Source organism: Rhinolophus sinicus, chromosome 16 (genome assembly GCF_057876585.1).
Source record: "Rhinolophus sinicus isolate RSI-liver-muscle chromosome 16, RSI-T2T, whole genome shotgun sequence".
Taxonomy (NCBI): Eukaryota; Metazoa; Chordata; class Mammalia; order Chiroptera; family Rhinolophidae; genus Rhinolophus; species Rhinolophus sinicus.
Window position 1 is genome coordinate 190,154,687 of NC_142516.1, and position 19,172 is coordinate 190,173,858.

A 19,172-nucleotide genomic window follows, 5' to 3' on the forward strand; every position below is an offset into this window, starting at 1 on the left:
AAGAGTTATGGTTTCACATTTTACATTTAGGTCTGCAATTCATCTGGAATTGATGTCTGTACATATTGGAAAGCAGAGATCAAGATTTACTTTTCCCATTTGGATATTTAATTATCCTGCACCATCTATGGAAAAGACCATTATTTTGCTCAGAACCATGCTTGTCATCAATCTAGTGTCTACATCTCTGTGGGAATGTTTGGAGGCTTTCTTTTCTCTTCCATTGGTTCTTTAGGTTTGCACCAACTAAATACTGTCTGAAATACTGTAGCTTTTTAATAGGATGTGATAAGAAGGAGCGTACAACCTCCGGTTTTGTTCTTCAAGATTGTCTTGGATATTTCGGGGCCAGGCCACATACAGCAGAATCTAGCTCAGAAGTAGGTACTTTTAAAATCCCTCACTTGATTGCACTGTGCAGCCAAGCTTGAGGGTCACTTGTCTAAGAGCTTCTGAGCAGTTCCCAAAGTTTCTAACAGTCTATCTGCTGATCAAATGTGACTTGTGCAAAATGCTCTGTACTAATTGGTATGCAAACATAGCCTAAATGTCATTCCTTGAAGAATGTCTTACTATCTGATAATCCCATTCACCATGATGGGTCTATAACAGTAACTACTTTTCAGCTAGCTTTTTGTGTTTTTGTTTTTTTTCTGGTGTGTTTATTTATTTATTTTTCCTCCAAGTTATAATCAAGTCTTCACTTTTTGATTTAAAGTGAAGCTAGATAAACCAGATAAACTACTTTTTAAAGGCCTTTCAAAACCCCACAGCTTTAATATCTACTTGTTACAATGTTATTGTTAGATTTAAATGTAGTGGAAAAATGGGCTTCTTATTAGTCCTTTGGCTTTAAACTCATAAATCCCTTTCATTAAATCTTTTTTATGAAGATTTAGCAAACTCCCACAGCATTTGATAATGTCGCTATGAGCAATTTGAGCTCACTGAGAGCGACTGTAGTGAAATATTTTAAGTGTAAAATATAGTTGAAAATACTGTTCTGTTTGTAGTTCAATAAGGAAAGCTGGGGCTATGCTTGTAGTCAAGTGCTTGCTCTATATGCCGTTCTCTGGGGTGTCTCGGTCCCTCCAAGGTGTCCTTCCTGTCCTCACTACCAAAGCATTTAAACTCGTTAGGCCTGTCAGTGGGAAGTGGCCAGATTAAGAAAGAACAGAACAGTTTCCAGGGGCCGCTGAATAGGTAACCTCAGACAAATTAAGTGTTGGAACCATCTGGTAGGAGTTCCTTTGTCCCCTCCCATGACGGGAGGAGCTACAGTTAACATGGTTAGCGTGCCTTCATGAGGGCAGTGCAGAAAACCCACCTGTGCTGGCGTGAGCCTGGGCCATGCTTCAGCAGCCTGGTAGGTCCAGGCACAGCCCTGGCAGGCACACTCGGAGGTAACAGAACAGAACACATTTAAACAAAGCAGGGACCCGATTAGCCTGTGCCGATCGGCTGATGTATAAGACGTAGTACCTGGGAAGAAGCGGTGGGAGAAACAGGTAAGGAGGGAGCCTGGAAGCCAAAGGGTGGATGAAGAATGAGGAGAGGCAGAGACAGATGGGTGAGGTCGGGAAGGAAGGGGTGCAGGGTGTGTCTCATGGTAGAAGTACAATTTGTGGGTTCAGTGTGTGACTGTTACTGATTTCCGAGACTCTGCCCATTCAGAGGAAGGTCCTTGAAGAAATCCTGGGGCCCTGTTCCTTGGAACTGCTCTTGAAATCCAAGAATAGCCAGACAAGCCCGATGTTATTGTCAATACCCCAGAATCCCAAGGAAAAAGGCAACCTGGAACCAGCTATTGGGACTCCCCAGCTCGCCCCATGTCCTAACCTGCCCAGTGGCTAAGGTGCCCTGTGGTGTTCAACTGCCTCTCCCGTCTTTCCCCATAATGCTGTTGTTTGGGTTTTACACCCAATTCCCCTGTGGGGTGGGGAAGTCTTCCCTACACCAACCAACAACCAATGTTCAGGACTCCTCACTTCAATTATGGCACCATCTGCGTGGAGATAGCATGAGATTCTACAGGTAAAGGGCTCAGTCCCACCAGACTGCCCTCCACTTCACATGCCAATCGCAAGCCCACGTTGTGAGTTGTGTTCTGGGTACCATCGATTTGATACAATGGCTCACAGAACTCAGGGAACCCATTCATTCACTAGATTACTGGTTCATGACAAGGGATATTAAAGGGCATGAATTAACAGCCAGATGAAGTGATATGTAGGGCAAGATGTGGCGAAAGGGTGCCCCTCGCCCAGGGACTTTAGCTGCTCATCAACCCGGAAGCTCTCAGGACCTGTACTTTTGGTTTTTATGGAGGCTTTTTTATTACACAGGCTCAATGAATAAGTGACTGATTGGTGACTGATTCAACCTCCACCCCTCTCCTCTTCCCAGAGGCCGGGGTGGGACCAGAAGTCCCAACCCTGTACTGACACTGTTAGCTCCACTGACAACCAACACCCATCCTTAGGTGAGGTCCCAAAGTCACCTAATTAATGTAACGAAAGGTACTTTGGTTGCTTTCATCCTTTAGGGAATTCTAAGGGTTTGAGGAGCTCTGTGCCAGAGAGGATAAGACCAAGTACATATTTCTTTATAAACCATAGTATCACACATGTTCTGTTGAACACAAGAGCAGCCCTCATTCCGCCTATCTTCCGGAAGTCAGGATAAGAGGGTGAGCAGAGTGTGGGGTGTCCTGCCAACATGCACAGGGAAGCTAAACATGTTTAGTCCATCCCTGACTCGGCCTCTTCTTCCATGGCACCCTCACGTGGACGTGCATCTCCCTTCGTCGTACAGTAACTTCCACCCATGTGGACCCGTTAGACCTTCACCAAGGACTGGCCCCTTATTGTCCTGGGCTGCTCCTTCATTTTTGCATAATTTAATTTATCTTGTTTTGCATCTTTTATTTTAAACTGGATAAGATTCCTGCGGTCTTGTTTTATTCTTAGGCTTTGTGGGACTTCAGTCAGCATAGTTGACAAACGATAGTTTGAATATTGAGTGTGGTTTATCCTAATTCATAATACTTCAGATTGCAGTCATTTAGATATAGTGATATGTGTCTGTGAGTGTATAGTTTTCATACGGTTATTTATCTGTCAACTTTGTTTCCCCCAGCAAGGCACTTGTGGGCAGTGTTTTTACACGATACTCCACTAAGGTTCACAAATATGGTGGTGTGACATCAATGAAGCTGTGTTTGAAAAGAAAGAAAAGTTTACCCAAATTTCTGATAAGCATTTCCAAATGTTTTTGCATATATTGCTTTTTTTACCCTTTTTTCAGTTTTTTTTTTTTTTTTTTTTAATTTTTATTCTCTATCTTTTAGCACAGGAGAACGCTGTTGCTATTAATATTTATCATTCAATATCTGTGCATGAAGGATCACAAAATAAGTCATCATAGAAATTGGCTAACATGGTTGGAAAATTGAAAAAAAAAATCATAGTTTAAAGATAGCCAAAGTAATGTGCTATTTTTTTGTGTGTTTCCTTTTTCAGGTCAGAACTGTGGCGGCTTAGTCCAGGGTCCCAACGGCACCATTGAGAGCCCAGGGTTTCCCCATGGTTATCCAAACTATGCCAACTGCACCTGGATCGTGGTCACAGGAGAACGCAATCGGATACAGTTGTCATTTCACACCTTTGCTCTTGAAGAAGATTTTGATATTTTATCGATTTACGATGGACAGCTCCAACAAGGGAACCTGAAAGTGAGGTAAAGTATTGGCTCTTCTTCTCATAGATTAGGTAGCACTGTTCAACCTGCTCAGATTCTGAAACATATTGGGAAGTAATATTTGAATTTCATTATCAGAAAATAAATTTTAGGTACTGTAAAGAAAAAGTAAAGGCTGTAGATTTCTGCACAATTGTTTTCAATAGTTAAAAACATAACTTCTTATTGAAAACAATCACTGAGTTCATTTATAGACATCAAATTGTTCAATATCTGTATTGTTGAGGCAATTTAAGTGACATTATAATACCCCATTGTTTTTAAGCCACTGTGGATTTGAGAGAAAAAGCGTAATAATAAATGCATGAGTACAATTCAGAGAACAACAAAAGCAACCTTTATATTGTCATAGAAAACATTCAATAAAAAGAACACAGGAGGTGGGTGGGGTAAAACATGAAAGAAAATTGCACTGTTTGGAATTCTGTTTTACACAATCATAACATATTCCGTTCCCCATTAGTTTTCTCTGTTGATGTATGATTTTTACCATGAATACAGAAAAGTATTTCTAGGATGCTTTTTAAATTATGTTTTTTCATTTAGCAACATGAAAAAAAAAAAAAAAAGATTGCACTCATACAGCTATATATATATATATTTTTAATTTGGCAAAAGAAAGAAGTATATCCCTTTCAAATAAATTGGAATTTCTTAGCTCAACCGATGGACATATTTAAATACATACATATATGGCAAATAAGGCTTTTTCATCTGGTTTTAAATTCTGCATTACTTAGAGTTTAATTTTTTTGAATACATAGTCTTGTAGAAAGTTTCACAGTAGGCAGAAGAAATTGTAGTGTTTTTTAGTGTTTAGGTAAATAAAATGGTATAGATGCTAATACTTAGCAGTAACACGCACAAATCATATATTTTATCATGACTTTGTGGATTGAGAAAAGTCTCTAACTACCAAAACATATAATGATATTTGTACATCTAGTTAATATGTAAACATAGACTAGCTATATAGTTCATATACTACAAGTATTAATATATTCCAAATATATTTTACTTGCATGTTCTTGATACATTTTCAAATATAAAGCACCTAGTTTTCTCTGGGTCACCTATCATGTCTGTTGTTTGTTTTTAGAAACACTTTCCCATCTCCCTTTCTGTCATATATTGCACATGGCTGCTACCTCACTTATGAATTAAGTAAACTTCCTCTCTCCTCTAACATGAATGGTCCTACATTTGGATGTTGGGACATAGTAGCTACATATGCAATCCTGGCTAATTTGATGCAATTTCTCTTTTCTGCTCTTCCAAATATTTGTTATTTATTAGTTTTTATTCCAAATAAATGATGCTTTTAGAGAACAGTGATATATTGTAATATAGAAATAATTGTAATAGAGACTTCAAAAAGTTATGACAAAAAACAAAAGAGAGAATCTATTTTATTCAAAAGTCAAGGCACATGATTCCATGTTAAAAGTCATTCTGTCTTTTTCCACTTTAAAAAAATGCCTAGTAAGTACGTACTCTTAAGAAATACTTCTTGATCCATATTTTCATTTCCTATAATTCTATCCTATTCTAAAGGAAAACTGTCTTAAATATTAATTTGATTAACTGCCTGACTTTAAACAATTTACTGTCTTCTGATATTCCTATGGTAATACTATGATCACTTTAAATGTTAATAACTCTACAGTGTATGAAACAGCCTCCCTGCCATTCTCGGTGTTATAACAGGATGTGTAGTGGAAATACTGAGGTTAGACCATTAGATTCATTGTGTTTTATGCTGAGGTGCCAGTGGATAGCATATAAGTTGATGCCTGTGTCTCAGAGAGCTATATAAGTATTGGTGAGTTATGTGGATGACATCACGGTTCTTTTGCTCGCTTAGGTTTAGTACAGAATGAAGGAGGGCTGCTAAGAGGGAGACTGCTTGGGTGTGGATGAATGACTGAGTTACCTATATTTTTCCTTTGAGACAGAGAACAAATACGCCGTATTTCTGCCTGTTCTTGTACTTTAGTTAAGGAAGGTGCTCTTGTCTCTGTACTAAGTTGTACAAGTCCCCCCTCTACCTCCACACCCGGAATGCCTTTTTGTGTGGATGTTCTGTGGGTGGTAGCTCCCAGAAGTTACTGTTCTAGGTATTTTAACACAAACAGGTGAAGCATATCAGAATCAGAGTTCCTCTAAGGACTGTTATGGGCCTTTACTCACAACTCTTTGAATAAATAATGATGTGAAATAGGAATATTCGTGTTAGAGCAAACACATGACAAAGTTGCAACATTTCAACATTAGTTGATGGGCAGAGTAGTTATAAGTAGTATCAAATTTTAATTAATGGAAGACATTAATGCTATTTGTTTGCCATTTATGTTGGAACAGTTGTTTACTTCTCAAACACAATTAAGTCACAACCCTTAAAGCAGCTCTGGAATTCACACCCAGGTAATTTTGTGAGAGGATTGATGTGTGAGCTGCAGATCCGCTGAGCTGTCATAAAAGTTATTACTTAGATTGTCATGGTCTGCTGTGGTTTTATTGCTGCACTAAAGCTGTTTTCCGTAGCTCCAAATGTGCACTGACAAAAATAAAATAGTTGTTTGGTGGAACAACGCGGGCATTTTATTATAAGAAAATAGAGATTTTTTTTCTAAATAGCATAAGCTTTATTTATATTTAATCCCCAATTAACAAAACATGGCATTTGGAGGTTAGACTTATTGATGTTTTCATTGTAACTTGATCTAAACTGAAGAACGTGTTATTTATCCTATTTGAACAAACATCTTTAAAGGGAAAAAATGCACAATTTGTGTTATCCTCTTGGGTTTATTATACTAAAAAACACAAACACGTATATGAGTTGTGCCTCTATCAGTGCATTAAATTTTAACATGTAGATTTGAGAGGTAAATTAAGACTTCTCGTAAGCACAAGAAAAAACTTGTGACTCAAAATTAGAACTAGAACACTGTTCTTTGAGTTACTTACAACTAAATCCACTTGTTTCCGTAAGCTTCCATATGTGGCTGTTTTAGAGTCTCTGGTATCTGTTGCCTCTGCACCTTCCCTTGCTTCTCCAGTCCCCACGGAGCCCCAACCAGGTCGTCACAAAACCCTAAACGCTTTTGTTTTTCAACATCCCTTCCTTCACCACAACCTGCTGTGGGCCTGTCAGGAAACGCCCCAATGGAGACCTCTGTTGTACGGTAGGTTGTGGGTGACCGAGACACACTGGTTGACCAGCAGGGCAGCATTCCTGCCCTAGCTCGCCCGTCTGTAACCTGGAAACATTCGCTACAGCCCTATCTCCCTTCTGCTTTGCTAGTAAGATGAACATGTCTAGTGAACTTAACCCTGAGAGTCAAGAAACTCTGGAATTCGACTGCAAACTATGTTTCTGGCCGCCCACCTCTGGCATCTGTTCCCTCTGCATCTGAGTGCCTCTGGGCCACTGTGACAATACCATAGGCCAGGTGGCTCATAAACAACAGATACTTGTTTCTTACAGTTCTGGGGGCTGGAGGTCTCAGTCAAGGTGCTGCAAACTCAGTGTCTAATGAGGGCCCTCTTCCGAGGTCACAGATGGCTGTCTTCTCCCTATGTCCTCACATGACTGCGGGAGCTCTCTCGGGCCTCTTAGCCTCTTATCATGTCATTAATTCCAAAGGCCCCACCTCCTAACACCGTCACATGGGAGGTTAGAATTTCATCATATGAGGTCTGACAATTAAGTTTACGAACTCAACCTAGAAAAAGTGCTACACACTTCATTGCTGAATATCACTATGGTCACCTTCGAAGTACTCCCTTTGGGAAGTTGTGCACTGATGCCAGTTCCTAGTCCACTCTTCAAAGCAATTTTGGAACTCTTTTTCTGGAATGGCCATCAGAGCAGTCATCGTAATACCTTGATGTCCTGAATGTCATCAAAATGTCTTCCTTTCAATATTTCCTTTATCTTCAGGCAAAGAAAGAAGCCATTGGGGGCCAGATCAGGTAATTAGGGAGGGTGTTCCAATCCAGTTATTTGTTTACTGGCTAAAAACTCCCTCACAGACAGTGTCATGTGAGCTGGTGCATTGTTGTGATGCAAGAGCCATGAATTGTTGGCAAAAAGTTCAGGTCATCTAACTTTTTCACGCAGCCTTTTCAGCACTTCCAAATAGTAAACTTAGTTATATGATTGTCAAGTTGGTACAAATTCATAATGACTAATTCCTCTGATATCTAAAAAAGGTTAGGAACAGCGTTGCAACAAGTTCACAAACTGAATTGTGAGACCGGGGTATGAATTTGGAAGGGACAGAAGCATTGAGTCTGTGGCGCTGTGGGGGTTTTCTTACTTAGTTGAATGGGTGTATGGCTGTTCCTTGACCTAACCTTAGTAGAGAACATGTTTATCAACTCTCCCTCCTCAACCCTCCCTCTGCTTCATAGACTTTGGAGTATGTGCTCCTTGAAATCACACCTTCTCTGAAGTGGTCTCTTGCTATGCTTTGTGTGTCTTTGTGTTCTAGAATGTTAACTAGAACATATACCTCTGAAACCAAGCAATGTGCCAAAAGTGTGTCTTCTCTGGTGATGCAGACATGTTGACTTTAAAATATCAGAAATCTTTGGAAGTTGACTTAAAAAAAAAAAAAAAAAATACTGTTGATTCGAGGCCACTCCTCTCCGTCCTCTGTGAGTATGACCCAACATGACTTAACAGAACTCTGTCCTCCAGACGAGCACGAGTTATTGGTCCCACACAGTGACTGCTGTCCGCCCGATGGTCCCTACATTTGACGTAGTGTTTGTTTGTCTCAAAGTTAGAAAATGATTGAAGTTGACATCAGCTTCCAACCATGATAACATTATAATGTCAAACTTTGAAAAACAGTCTCATTATAACCTCAAAAAGTGAATAAGGGTGAACCTATGAAGGGCAATTGAGCCTTGCACATACGGAAGGTCAACACGCATTATTCCATGATTATTGTAGAATACAAAGCCGAGGAACACAGCTTCGGCAGATCTCTCGACTCTATCTCCCTGTCTACCTTCCACAAGATTACCTCTGATTTCCTGCTCTAATGATAATGAAGAGGTTAGAGATGAATGTGATAGGGCCAATAAAAGCAGGAAATCATGAGTTTTGCTACAATATCACCCTTTTCCCACTTTTTTCTCTAAAGCATGATAACATTTAAATGCATTCATATTAAGACATCTATATAACATTAACTACACCTGGTGATGTTGGGAACTTGACCACTTTTAAGAGCTAAAAAGGGGTTTCAGTTGTGTTGGATTATATTAGAGATCTAGCAATGTCTAAATTCTGCCTTACTGTCCCTCTTTGCCAGTATGAGGTCCTGAGGGAGCCATTTACAGGTCAGTAGTCAGATAAAATCAAGGCATCATTTTATTTTTAGTTTGTCTGGTGACTCATGCCTCAATTAAGGCTCCAATAAGTGCAGGGTGAAGTGTGTATAAAGCTTCTATAGGGACCGCAGTTGCATATAGACACTCAACACATACCTTGACCTCGTCCCATCAGGCCAGCCACAGGGTTGGCACCTGGGAGGGATGACCTACATGACCAGCCCAGCACCTGGTGAGGGAGGGCCCCAGAGATGTGGCCTTGCAGCCGGGGTGAGGAAGCAAAAGGACAGCTCACTGCACAAGGCTGAGTCTCAGAGTGACAAAGCCCAGGAGCCCAGCCAATGCTAAGGTACCTGATTACACAGGTTGTCATTCCTTAGGATGACAGGCACAGCAGAGCCCTGAGGGGACAGTGGCAGTGTTTGGTCCTCTCATATAAACCTATTCCGTTCCCATTGTTAGGTGGGCGTGGCAGCCAGGTTCACTATTCTACATATATATTTTAAGGTGATGGAATTAAAAAATAATTTTCTTTGATACATCGTTCAAATGTCCTTTCTCAACATATGTGGACCTTTTATATTATTATTAGTAGTAACTCATAGGCAGGATAAGTAGTTATTGGGTAAGGTTGAGTTATTTATTTATCTATTTATTTATTTAAGATAAATATCTACTGTTGGCTAGATAAAAGAGAGGGCCAATTAAATGAGAGTTAAGGATGAGACTGGGTCCCAAACATTGATATATATATATATATATATATATATATATATATATATATATAGAGAGAGAGAGAGAGAGAGAGAGAGAGAGAGACAGACAGAGAGAGACAGAGAGAGAGAGAGACAGAGAGAGAAAGACAGAGAGAGAGAGAGAGACAGAGAGAGACAGAGAGAGGGACACAGAGAGAGAAATTTCTCCCCCAACTGATTTTAATATTCAGCTTTTATTGAGTACAGCTAGGTATATTTTTTCATAAAACACATTTATTAACAGAAATGATTAAACTTGATAATTAGAAATCCTAAAGATAAAATAATGAAGCATTTCAGTGAGATAGGCAGGAATATGTTTGAAATACTAGAAGCAAATCTTAGCATGTATTTGTATTCTGAGCACTACCTTTTCATAGTGTGGTGGTATTTCCTGTCGTAGCCAAACATTGATGGTTCATTTCAATATCTTGGCCATTCTAAAAGTAGCAAAACATATTAATATAGGCAGAAAAGCCTTTTGGATAATCATAAATATATGTGCTTGGTAATGTTCAAAAGGTCCCAACTCCTAGGGCATTTCTGTTCTACAAATGCAGACATAAGAAAAGGCATTCAGAGATTCAGAAAGAGAACAGATAAACAAGAGTAAGAGATAATTTGTAACAGAACTTTATTTTCAACAGACATTTTGTGTGTTGGTCATGGGATCCTGAATGTAGATACAATTTTATAAAATATAAAACCTTGTGTTTACTACTTATAATGAAATAAATATTTTGGATCATCAATTTAAATATGAATATGGAATAATAGAAACACTAAAACATTATTTAATACACATAATTTAGAAATCATGAGGAAAATGACTGAAGAAATCCCAATGACAAATTGAGAAAAATTATTCTCAGTAGTTATGAAAGACAAAGAGCTGATGTCTTTAATTTGTAAGATGTAATGAAATAAAACATTTAATTGACAAGCAGGTAAAAATGTGAACAAGGAATTCAAGTATAAGAAATTCATAGCAATAAGTAGATTTAAAGCATATTAAAACAATAGTATATTACCATTCTGAATGGCAAAACTGAAATTTTTGATAACTCAGAGTTTTTGAGGGTGTTGGGAAATGCCGTCATGTCTTTTTGCTAGGAATCTAAATCACTGCAATTAGTTTTAGATAGAAATTTTGAAATTTCTCTCAAATTTAAAAGCTGTGTATAAACTAATTCAGCAAGGCTATGCTAAGAGTTTTGTCTACAAATATACCTTCAAATATGACAAAATACATGTAAAGGAATGTTTATGGTGCATTTTGATAATATTTTAACAATTCAAGAATGTTTATTGTTCAAAGATACTAGTTAAGTAAATTAGAGGATGTATGTAATACAATGTACCAGTAGAAATAATGAATGAGATCTTTATTTGCTGATATGAAAAGATCTCTCACTACATTTTACATTAAAAATAAATGCAATTTCAGTGACCAATTTCTTTCAACATTTTAAATGATAACTAATAAATGATATGTAACAACTCATTATAAAACACCATCAGTGGAATTGTGGATGATGGTGGGAATTCAGGAATCCTTTCCTTATGTAACTGCAACACACTGTCGTGATTTCAACAGGTGCTGTCGGGGGAGGAATAACAGCACCTACCCATCCTGAGGCCTCCTAGGGGACTCCCTTCTAGCCCTTGTTAAGTTTAATCACGATACAATGTTGCCTTAGTCCAGAAAAAGCGTGGCTATATTAGTGCTTGACAGGTCAAGGTGTAGAAGAGGATTTTCTAATATTTGTGTGTGTGTGTGTGAGTAGTATATATGCTCTGTCTATGGAATTCTTGTAGAGACAATTGTATCTATGTCTATCTCTGTCTGTTTCTTTCTATATCTCAATGTTTACCTCTCAATCTCTCTCTCATCTATCATCTATCTATCATCTATCTATCTATCTATCTATCTATCTATCTATCTATCTGCCTATCTACCTATTATCATCATCTATCTATAATCTATATCTATATTACATCAGTATTTCTCAACCAGTGGTGATTTTATGTCCCAGGTGACATTTGGCACTGGTTGGAGACATTTTCAGTTTTCACAGTTGGGTGGTGGTGCTACTGGAATGCGGCAGGTACAATACAGAAATGCTGATAAATGCCCCACAATGCACAGGACAGACTCACATGGCCAAGACTTGTCTGCCTCAACATGTCATTTATGCCTAGGGCGAAAGCCTCTGATTTACAGCCATAAGCCATGTCTATAAAACCAGCGGGCGCTATAAGCATCCATATCTGTGCCTATACCTATATATTGCTACACTGCTTTCTATTCGAGGCCCCAAGCTGAGAGGTAAAGCGGAACTCACTGAGACTGAGCTGTGCCTCTGCCGGGCAGATGGAGAAACTGACTGGGACAGAAATGATGCTGTCACTGGAAGGATTGTGTTAGCAAGGAAATGGGGTCTCCACAGTCGTCAGAATAATCAGATCTCACCAAGAATCATGTTTACATTTCCTCTCAAAAGGAAATAAAACTACTACTACAATTACTATTTTAATCATTATTATTATTATTATTATTTTAGTCCTTGATTTCTGGGCAAAGAAACTTAAAGTGTCAAAAAGTCAGTAAGGAACATAAAGTGACAAAAAGTTAGTAAGACATTAATTGACTTTTATGATTCTTCATGATAGTGAATCTGCAAACACAGTTTGTTAAAATGGCTTACTGGGAAGCTGTCCATACTAATAGGGGGCTATAAATAACCAGGTCTGTTAGGGCTGCCAAGATTTTAAATGAACTTTATGTGGAGGACCAGCTTTGTACTTGAATGATTTTTATGTTTAAGATTTACTTTTTGTTCCCTACCCCCCTTTTAAGTATTTGGATAGCAAAACCTATGTTGATTTATCCTTCTATCCTGCACAGAAACTAAGTACTTAAAAATGCACTAACGAGGGTGTTTTAATTGAACAGTTGGACCTTAGTTGTTTACAAAATCAATCTAAAGTAATGACTGTTACACACACAGATGTGCTAGTGGTACACCTTGAAATCACAAAATTAAAAGAATAAAGGACTACACTCTAACTTAGAACCTAAAACTATTTTTTTTCAGTACAATTATTATTTTACTCCTCCTTTCACATATAAATATGATTTACTTTGTATCTGAATGCTCTAAAAATAATTAAAAAGACAAATATTTACTTTAGAAAGAATCTTATTTCAAACTTTCAAAATGCTACTGTTATTCTGGAGTAATTTTGAATTTAGACGTTTTATGAGTTGGTTCATTTAACTAGTCAATAGTATATAAAGAAAAACTGTATAAGCAATTAAGTGTATCACAGTCCAAAGCCTTTACATTTAGAGAACTTTCAAATAAGCCTTCCAGAAGCAGAAATATTGGTCCCTCTTTCCTAAACCTCACGTTTTTGGCTTCCATCGCATCTCTTAAAATGTGCAGTATTAACAACGGCAGAATTCAGGCGTCTGCCCCAGCTCCAGGTTTGTAGATACACGTGAATAAAGCCTTCACATCTTCTCTTTAGTGGGCCCTCGGCCTGGAGGGTGCGGTAGAGAGGGGAGAGTCTGTGCATGAGTGGGGAGGGCAGCCTGCCTGTGAATTTCCGCAGAAGGATCTGGCGTCGTGCCTTCCAAACCTTGCCCCTAAGGTCTCTGACCCAAATTGGATTTCTTTGGCTTCCAGCCCTGAGCCAAGCTCTCGTTGGCTTCCTTCTAACAATCGCTTGAAGATCAGGCAATTTTCTCTCTGAACTTTATTCTCAGCACAACCTCCCAAGCTCAAAGATTGTATTGATCCCACTCTAAACCCTCCAACAGAAGCTGTGGGGTTATCACTGTTGTTTGACTACGACTTACTTCCATATACTTTGTAACTAGCATCTGTGCCTTTTGCCTTTAGAAATCACTCATACAAAAAGAAAATCTGTGTTCTAGCTCCCTGCTCTAATGAAACAGTTCCCAGGAATAGGGCCTGTGTTCAGTTTGAGAAGGAGAATCAAGGAGTGGGCAGAAAAGAACACCAGCGAACACCGCTTACAACCTGTAACCTTCCCTCTCAGCACCAAGAGGCTAGTTGAACTTGATAGCACCTGGGCCTCTTGAAAGTTTCTAAAAATGTCTTCCTAAAAGAAACAGCTTCTTAGCTTCTCTCCAGCTACATATATATGTGGACCCTCCATGACATTTCCTCTGCTCATAATGTCAATTCGTACAGGTCCACGATTGTTCCATCTAACATGTACCAAGCGCGTCCTGAATATGACATACATTCACCACTATGTTTCCTCGTTTAGGTTTCATGGTTTTCAAAGTTTATGTGTGTGGGGACAGAGCCCCAGAAAGCAGTTTCCAGACTCTCGGCTTCACATAGAAAGTTGCTGGCGCAGGTAGTAAATGGCCATCAACTGTGATTGGATGGCCATCAGCTGTGGCTAGTTGGCCATCGGCTGTAACCAGTGAGCCATTGGCCACTAATATAACTGCTGTGGCTATGCTAGCAGAAAATGGGGCCTAGCAAGGAGATGGTGGCTGAGCCTGCAAGTGGCGCAGTGAGAGTTTCGAACAGTGTGGCTCCTGCTTCCTGTGTCTCCAACCCAGCCTCCAGTGAGACCATAGTGGTATGACTCCCCTACCTATGGCTCCGTGGGTGTTCCTTTTTGGCCTCACCATGTCCTGCTTTCTTATGTGGGGAGCGGGACTAGAGACCCCGCAGGCCTCCCCACACGACAATGTGCACATGCATAAGAGAACACTTTTTAGAGTAGATATTTCTAAAAAGCTCGTGCTTGGTTCATGTAGTGCTTTTTTATTAATCTAGTAGAATTAGGCTTTGAAAAGTGACAGCAGGGTGGGAAGGGAGTGGGACATTGTTTACAATGGTGGAATCCTTGAGAGTGTTTACTACATTTGCACTCCTAATTTATGCTAATTGAATTGGAGACACCTTCCAACAGTTAACTGTTTACAAATTAATGTATGGGTCAGATAGGGACTTTGAAAAGATCAGTTACTCTTTACGTTGGAACTTCACCCCCTGTAGGCACTCTGCAATATAGTATAAGAAGTGTATTTCATGATTTAGGAGAAAACATTATGCAGGTCTTTTTAAGGAGATGGTGATGGATAGACACGTTATTCTCTACAGATGTTGTATGTTCGTGACTCCTTCATTTCTGTATCACATGCATCTTCTAAATGACAGGCATGTGTGTCCATTTCCATTCCAGATGACAAGCCAAAGGCACAGTTTTTTGAGAAAAGCTAGAAGCGTAATTCTCAAAAGGGCATGGTTGAAAAGACGGAGGGGCATGAAGGGAACTGCCACCGTGAAGGCAGACCAACAGCCTCCGGAGGCGACTGGACTGCAGGCAGTGCTTAAGCCACGGGTGGCGTGGCGGTGCTGGGCGGGATGCCCCGCTACGTGGCGCAGCACGGAGCTCCCTCCTCCCACGTTCCCTGGCAGGCTTCTGTCTTTGCTAAGTGCTCACCTGTGGCTTCCTGTTTGGCCCCTAACCTAAGAACACTGTCTCTTTCCAAATGGCCCTGCCAGCTTTCCTATTTGCCTGTGAGCTCAATCGTGTACAGAGGAAACAACTTGAATAAAGAATAAAGTCATGGTGATAAACTCCATTCATTATGAGTTGTTCAATCATAACAATCGCTGTCATCTTCCGTGATCACATTTCAATTTTAAACAGAGTTCCCCGTGCCGGAACTGCAGCCCCTCCCCCCTTGGAAGTGCATGAACAGGACAGGCGAGGGAGGCCCTATTTTCACGTAGATCCTCTTCACCTGGCGCACACTAGACACGGGTCACAAGTCGCAGGCCTGCTGCAGTCGGGCAGGGAACGTTAGTTAGTGAGACCAGGTGTAAGGCACTAGTGAATATTGCAGCCAACTTTGCAGGCAGCGCGTGCTGCTGGGCTCCCACCCACCATTGCCACGAGAGAACGTGGGCCCTGCCCACTGGGGCTGGCCCTTCCCACTGGTCAGCAGCACTTTCCAATTGTGGCTTCACTGTGAGAGCCCTCCCCTTAAGATGCAGTGCAAACCACCCGGAGCGCTCCCAGACTCCTCAGGTGTCCCGCTTACTGTGGGAAGAGCGGCGTGGTAGCGCTCGCACGTCTGCACCGGTTCCGCACCGGTTCTCAGAGGCCCCTGACGCTCAGCGAGCCCAGCCCTTCCTCTTGGCCCCTCCATGGGGACCCGCACGTCCTCACCCAGTGGCTCTGCAGGCTCCAACCTTGCACCGTTTGCCTTCCTGGGAACCCCACGCTCCGTACCTGGACCAGGGACCAGGGACCAGCCAGCGGGTGACCCCACGTGTTCCAGACAGGACACGTTCAGGCCCCATCGCAGGGTGCTGGCGAAGGAGGACAAAGCCCGAGGCTGCCCTCCAGGGAAAAGGCTCCAGGAGCAGGCGAGGCGGTCTTCTGGGACCAGTTGGAGACACCTGGCAGCTGGGGAGGAGCAGCCGGCCTGAGGATGCAAGTAAGTGCCGGGTGGAGCGCGTAGCGCAGGTTGGCTTCCGTTCTGTGTCCCTCCACCTCCTGCGTGAGGTGCAGTGACTGACCAGTTCTCTCTGGAGAGCCGTGTCCACCACGAAGGCCGAGGTGCCCGGCTAGAGGCCCACCTCGTGCTACCGGGCTCTACTGTATTGCGCTTCTCTGTTTTCTGCAGATTGGAGACAAGACCCTCCACCTGCAAACAGGTGTGACTTTTTGTTTGGGGTCATCTGGAAGGGACCCCGCAGTATCTCCCAGGTCTGCCTGTTGAGCCTGGGGTCCGGAGTCAGCCGGCTGTGTCCTTGGACCCAGGTCCTGCTGGGGAGGCTTTGCTTTTCCATGGGAAAGCCGCATGGGTTTGGTCTGAGAATGTCCACTCTGTTCTGGCTGGGGTGTCAGGCCACCATTTTGGTGATTTAATGAGTGCCAGGTAATGGCAGGCCGGTCTCTAGGGGGGTGGGTCCTGCCACCTCCCTGTCTGCCCTAGGTCTCTGTGGACCCAGGTAATCACAGAGCTCTCGGGAGACGAGGCTGGTGAGGGTGGCACCGTCTGTTTGCCTGGAGCTGGGGCCAACGGATGATTGGAGAGCCCGAACTCAGGTTTGAAGGGAAAGAAAGGACAGTGGCTGCAGGCAGGTGGTGAAGGCCGCGGAAGTTGACACATTGGTATTATTAGGCAGGCCCCCATTGCCGGTCCTCTGTCCGCCTGACATTCATTTCTGATTAAAAAAAAAAAAAAAAAAGAAACCCAGTGCAGGCCAAAGGAAATGCGTGTGGGAAACAGCAGCTTGCAACCTGTGCTCTGGAAGGTTAATTAACAATCACAGCCTTGTCAGTCCATCTGTTGGCGATTCCAGAGTGATGAGCAGGGGCAGCCTCAGAACCGCTGTCCTCAGAGGGGCGGGACACCGTCGAGGGTTCAGGGACTTCAGTTTGCAAGTGGCCAGATTTGATGAGCTCTCTGATGTTCTTCCAGAACCGAGCTCAGCTTTTCCTAGTCACCTTGTGCAGCCATGATATGGTTTGATGTCATGATATCAGTGGTGTAGTTACAGGTTAGTCTCTTTCAAGGAATAAATTTGTATAATTATGAGGCAGTGGATTTGCCCGGGTTTTGTGAAAACCTCTTTGGGTTTCCTGAATTAGAACTCTAGGGTGTAAATAGCCCAACTTACTTACTACATTTAATTTTGGCCATTCTAGTGGGTATATAAGGGAGTGTTATCTTATTGTGTTTTAATTTGCATTTCCCTGGTGAATAATGGTGTTAATATCTTTCTATGTGCTTATGGGTCATTCAGGAAGCTCTTCCTTTGAGAAGTGTCTGTGAAAGTCTTCTTCCACTGACGTGTGTTATACTACCTCCCACATTCCTTCTCTTAACGGTGTATTTTGAATGACAAACTTTTTAAATCCTGATAAAGTCCAAATTATAATATTTTTCCATTTTTTATGATTTCCTGCAAAATATTAGAAATGTTTGCATACTCTGATGTCACATGTTTTCCTCTACGTTTCTTCTAAAAGTTTAATGCTTTAGCTTGTCAGTGTAGGTCCGTGTTCCATTTTGATGAGAGTTAAGGTTATAAATTCATCTTTTGGTATGTGGATATCCAATTGTTCCAGAACTTTTCTTTTCTTTATTTTATTTTAAGGCTGTAATTATTATAAAGTTATTTTTTTGATTATGGTAGTAGGTAAGGGTTGATGCTCATTTTTTAAACAATTAGATATTCAGCTGCCTGGATATCATTTGTTGAAAAGACTTTATTTTCCTCATTGAATTGACTTGGCATTATTGTGAAAAATCAGTTTCTGATCTATGTGAGGAAGTATTTCTGTGCCATTGATTTGTTTGTCTTTTTACTGTACTGGTTATTATAGTCACACAGTAAGTCAGTCTTGAAATCACTTAGAGAAGGTACTCCAACGTTGTTCTCTTGACCTAGGTTACTGTAGGTCCTTTGCATTGCATAGAATCAATTAGAATCAGCTTGTCAAATTCTATAAAAATCACATTGAGATTTTGGTTAGGATTGCTTTGAATCTATAAATTGGGGGAAATTGCCATTTTAGCAATAGAGTTGTCTAATACATGACTATAAAATATCTCTCCATTTATGTAGCATTTCTTTCATTTCTCTCTGAAAAAGTTAAATTAGATTTATTCCTAACTACTTTTAGTGTTTTGCTATTATTACAGATGACGTTGTTTTTCATCATTTGTAAAAATATAATTGCTCTTTTTATGTTAACCTAGTATCCTGTGACCTTCTTAAATTCAATTATTACTTGTAGTAGCTGTTTTGATGATCCCGTGGGAATTTTTTTAAAAATGTGAAGTGAACAGTGTGAAGTGAACAGTCCTATCTGCTAAGAGGGGCAGTGTGGTTTCTCTCTTCGGCTTTTTTTTTGTTTTTTGTTTTTTTTAATTTCGGGGGCCATTTTGGAACGACTGGTACCTTCAGCACAGTCTGGTGTAGAAGTGGTGAAGGGGGCATCCTGGCATTGGCCTGAACCCACAGGAGGGCGGTAATGACCGGTGCTACCAGGTTGTTTGTGCCGGAGACCGAGGTACTGCCTCTGTCATCTCCACATCTGCCTTTCTCTCCCCCTCTGTGAAGCTGGCACTGTGCCCCATGCTAGCTCTCTCCTTGCCCCGGGGGCACCATGGGAGGGAGCTTTTCCTGCTGGTTCCATGGGCTCTTGCCTTCCTGTGATGTGTCCTGTGGCTGTCAGCACCCTGAAGGTGTCCAGGGACATCATTCTCCAGGGTTTTGCTGGCACCCCGTTGGG

General features: G+C 41.2%; 1 protein-coding gene across 2 annotated transcripts in view; it reads left to right on the forward strand.

Annotated features, from left to right (window-relative positions):
• The window catches only part of CSMD1 (CUB and Sushi multiple domains 1), a 1,607,858-nt gene that overhangs the window by 296,119 nt on the left and 1,292,567 nt on the right, over positions 1 to 19,172 (forward strand). For both annotated transcript variants that reach the window (XM_074329288.2, XM_074329289.2), the window contains exon 2: positions 3,522 to 3,738. In XM_074329288.2, the coding sequence (XP_074185389.2) occupies positions 3,522 to 3,738 (217 nt within the window). The remainder of the gene's footprint in view (positions 1 to 3,521; positions 3,739 to 19,172) is intronic.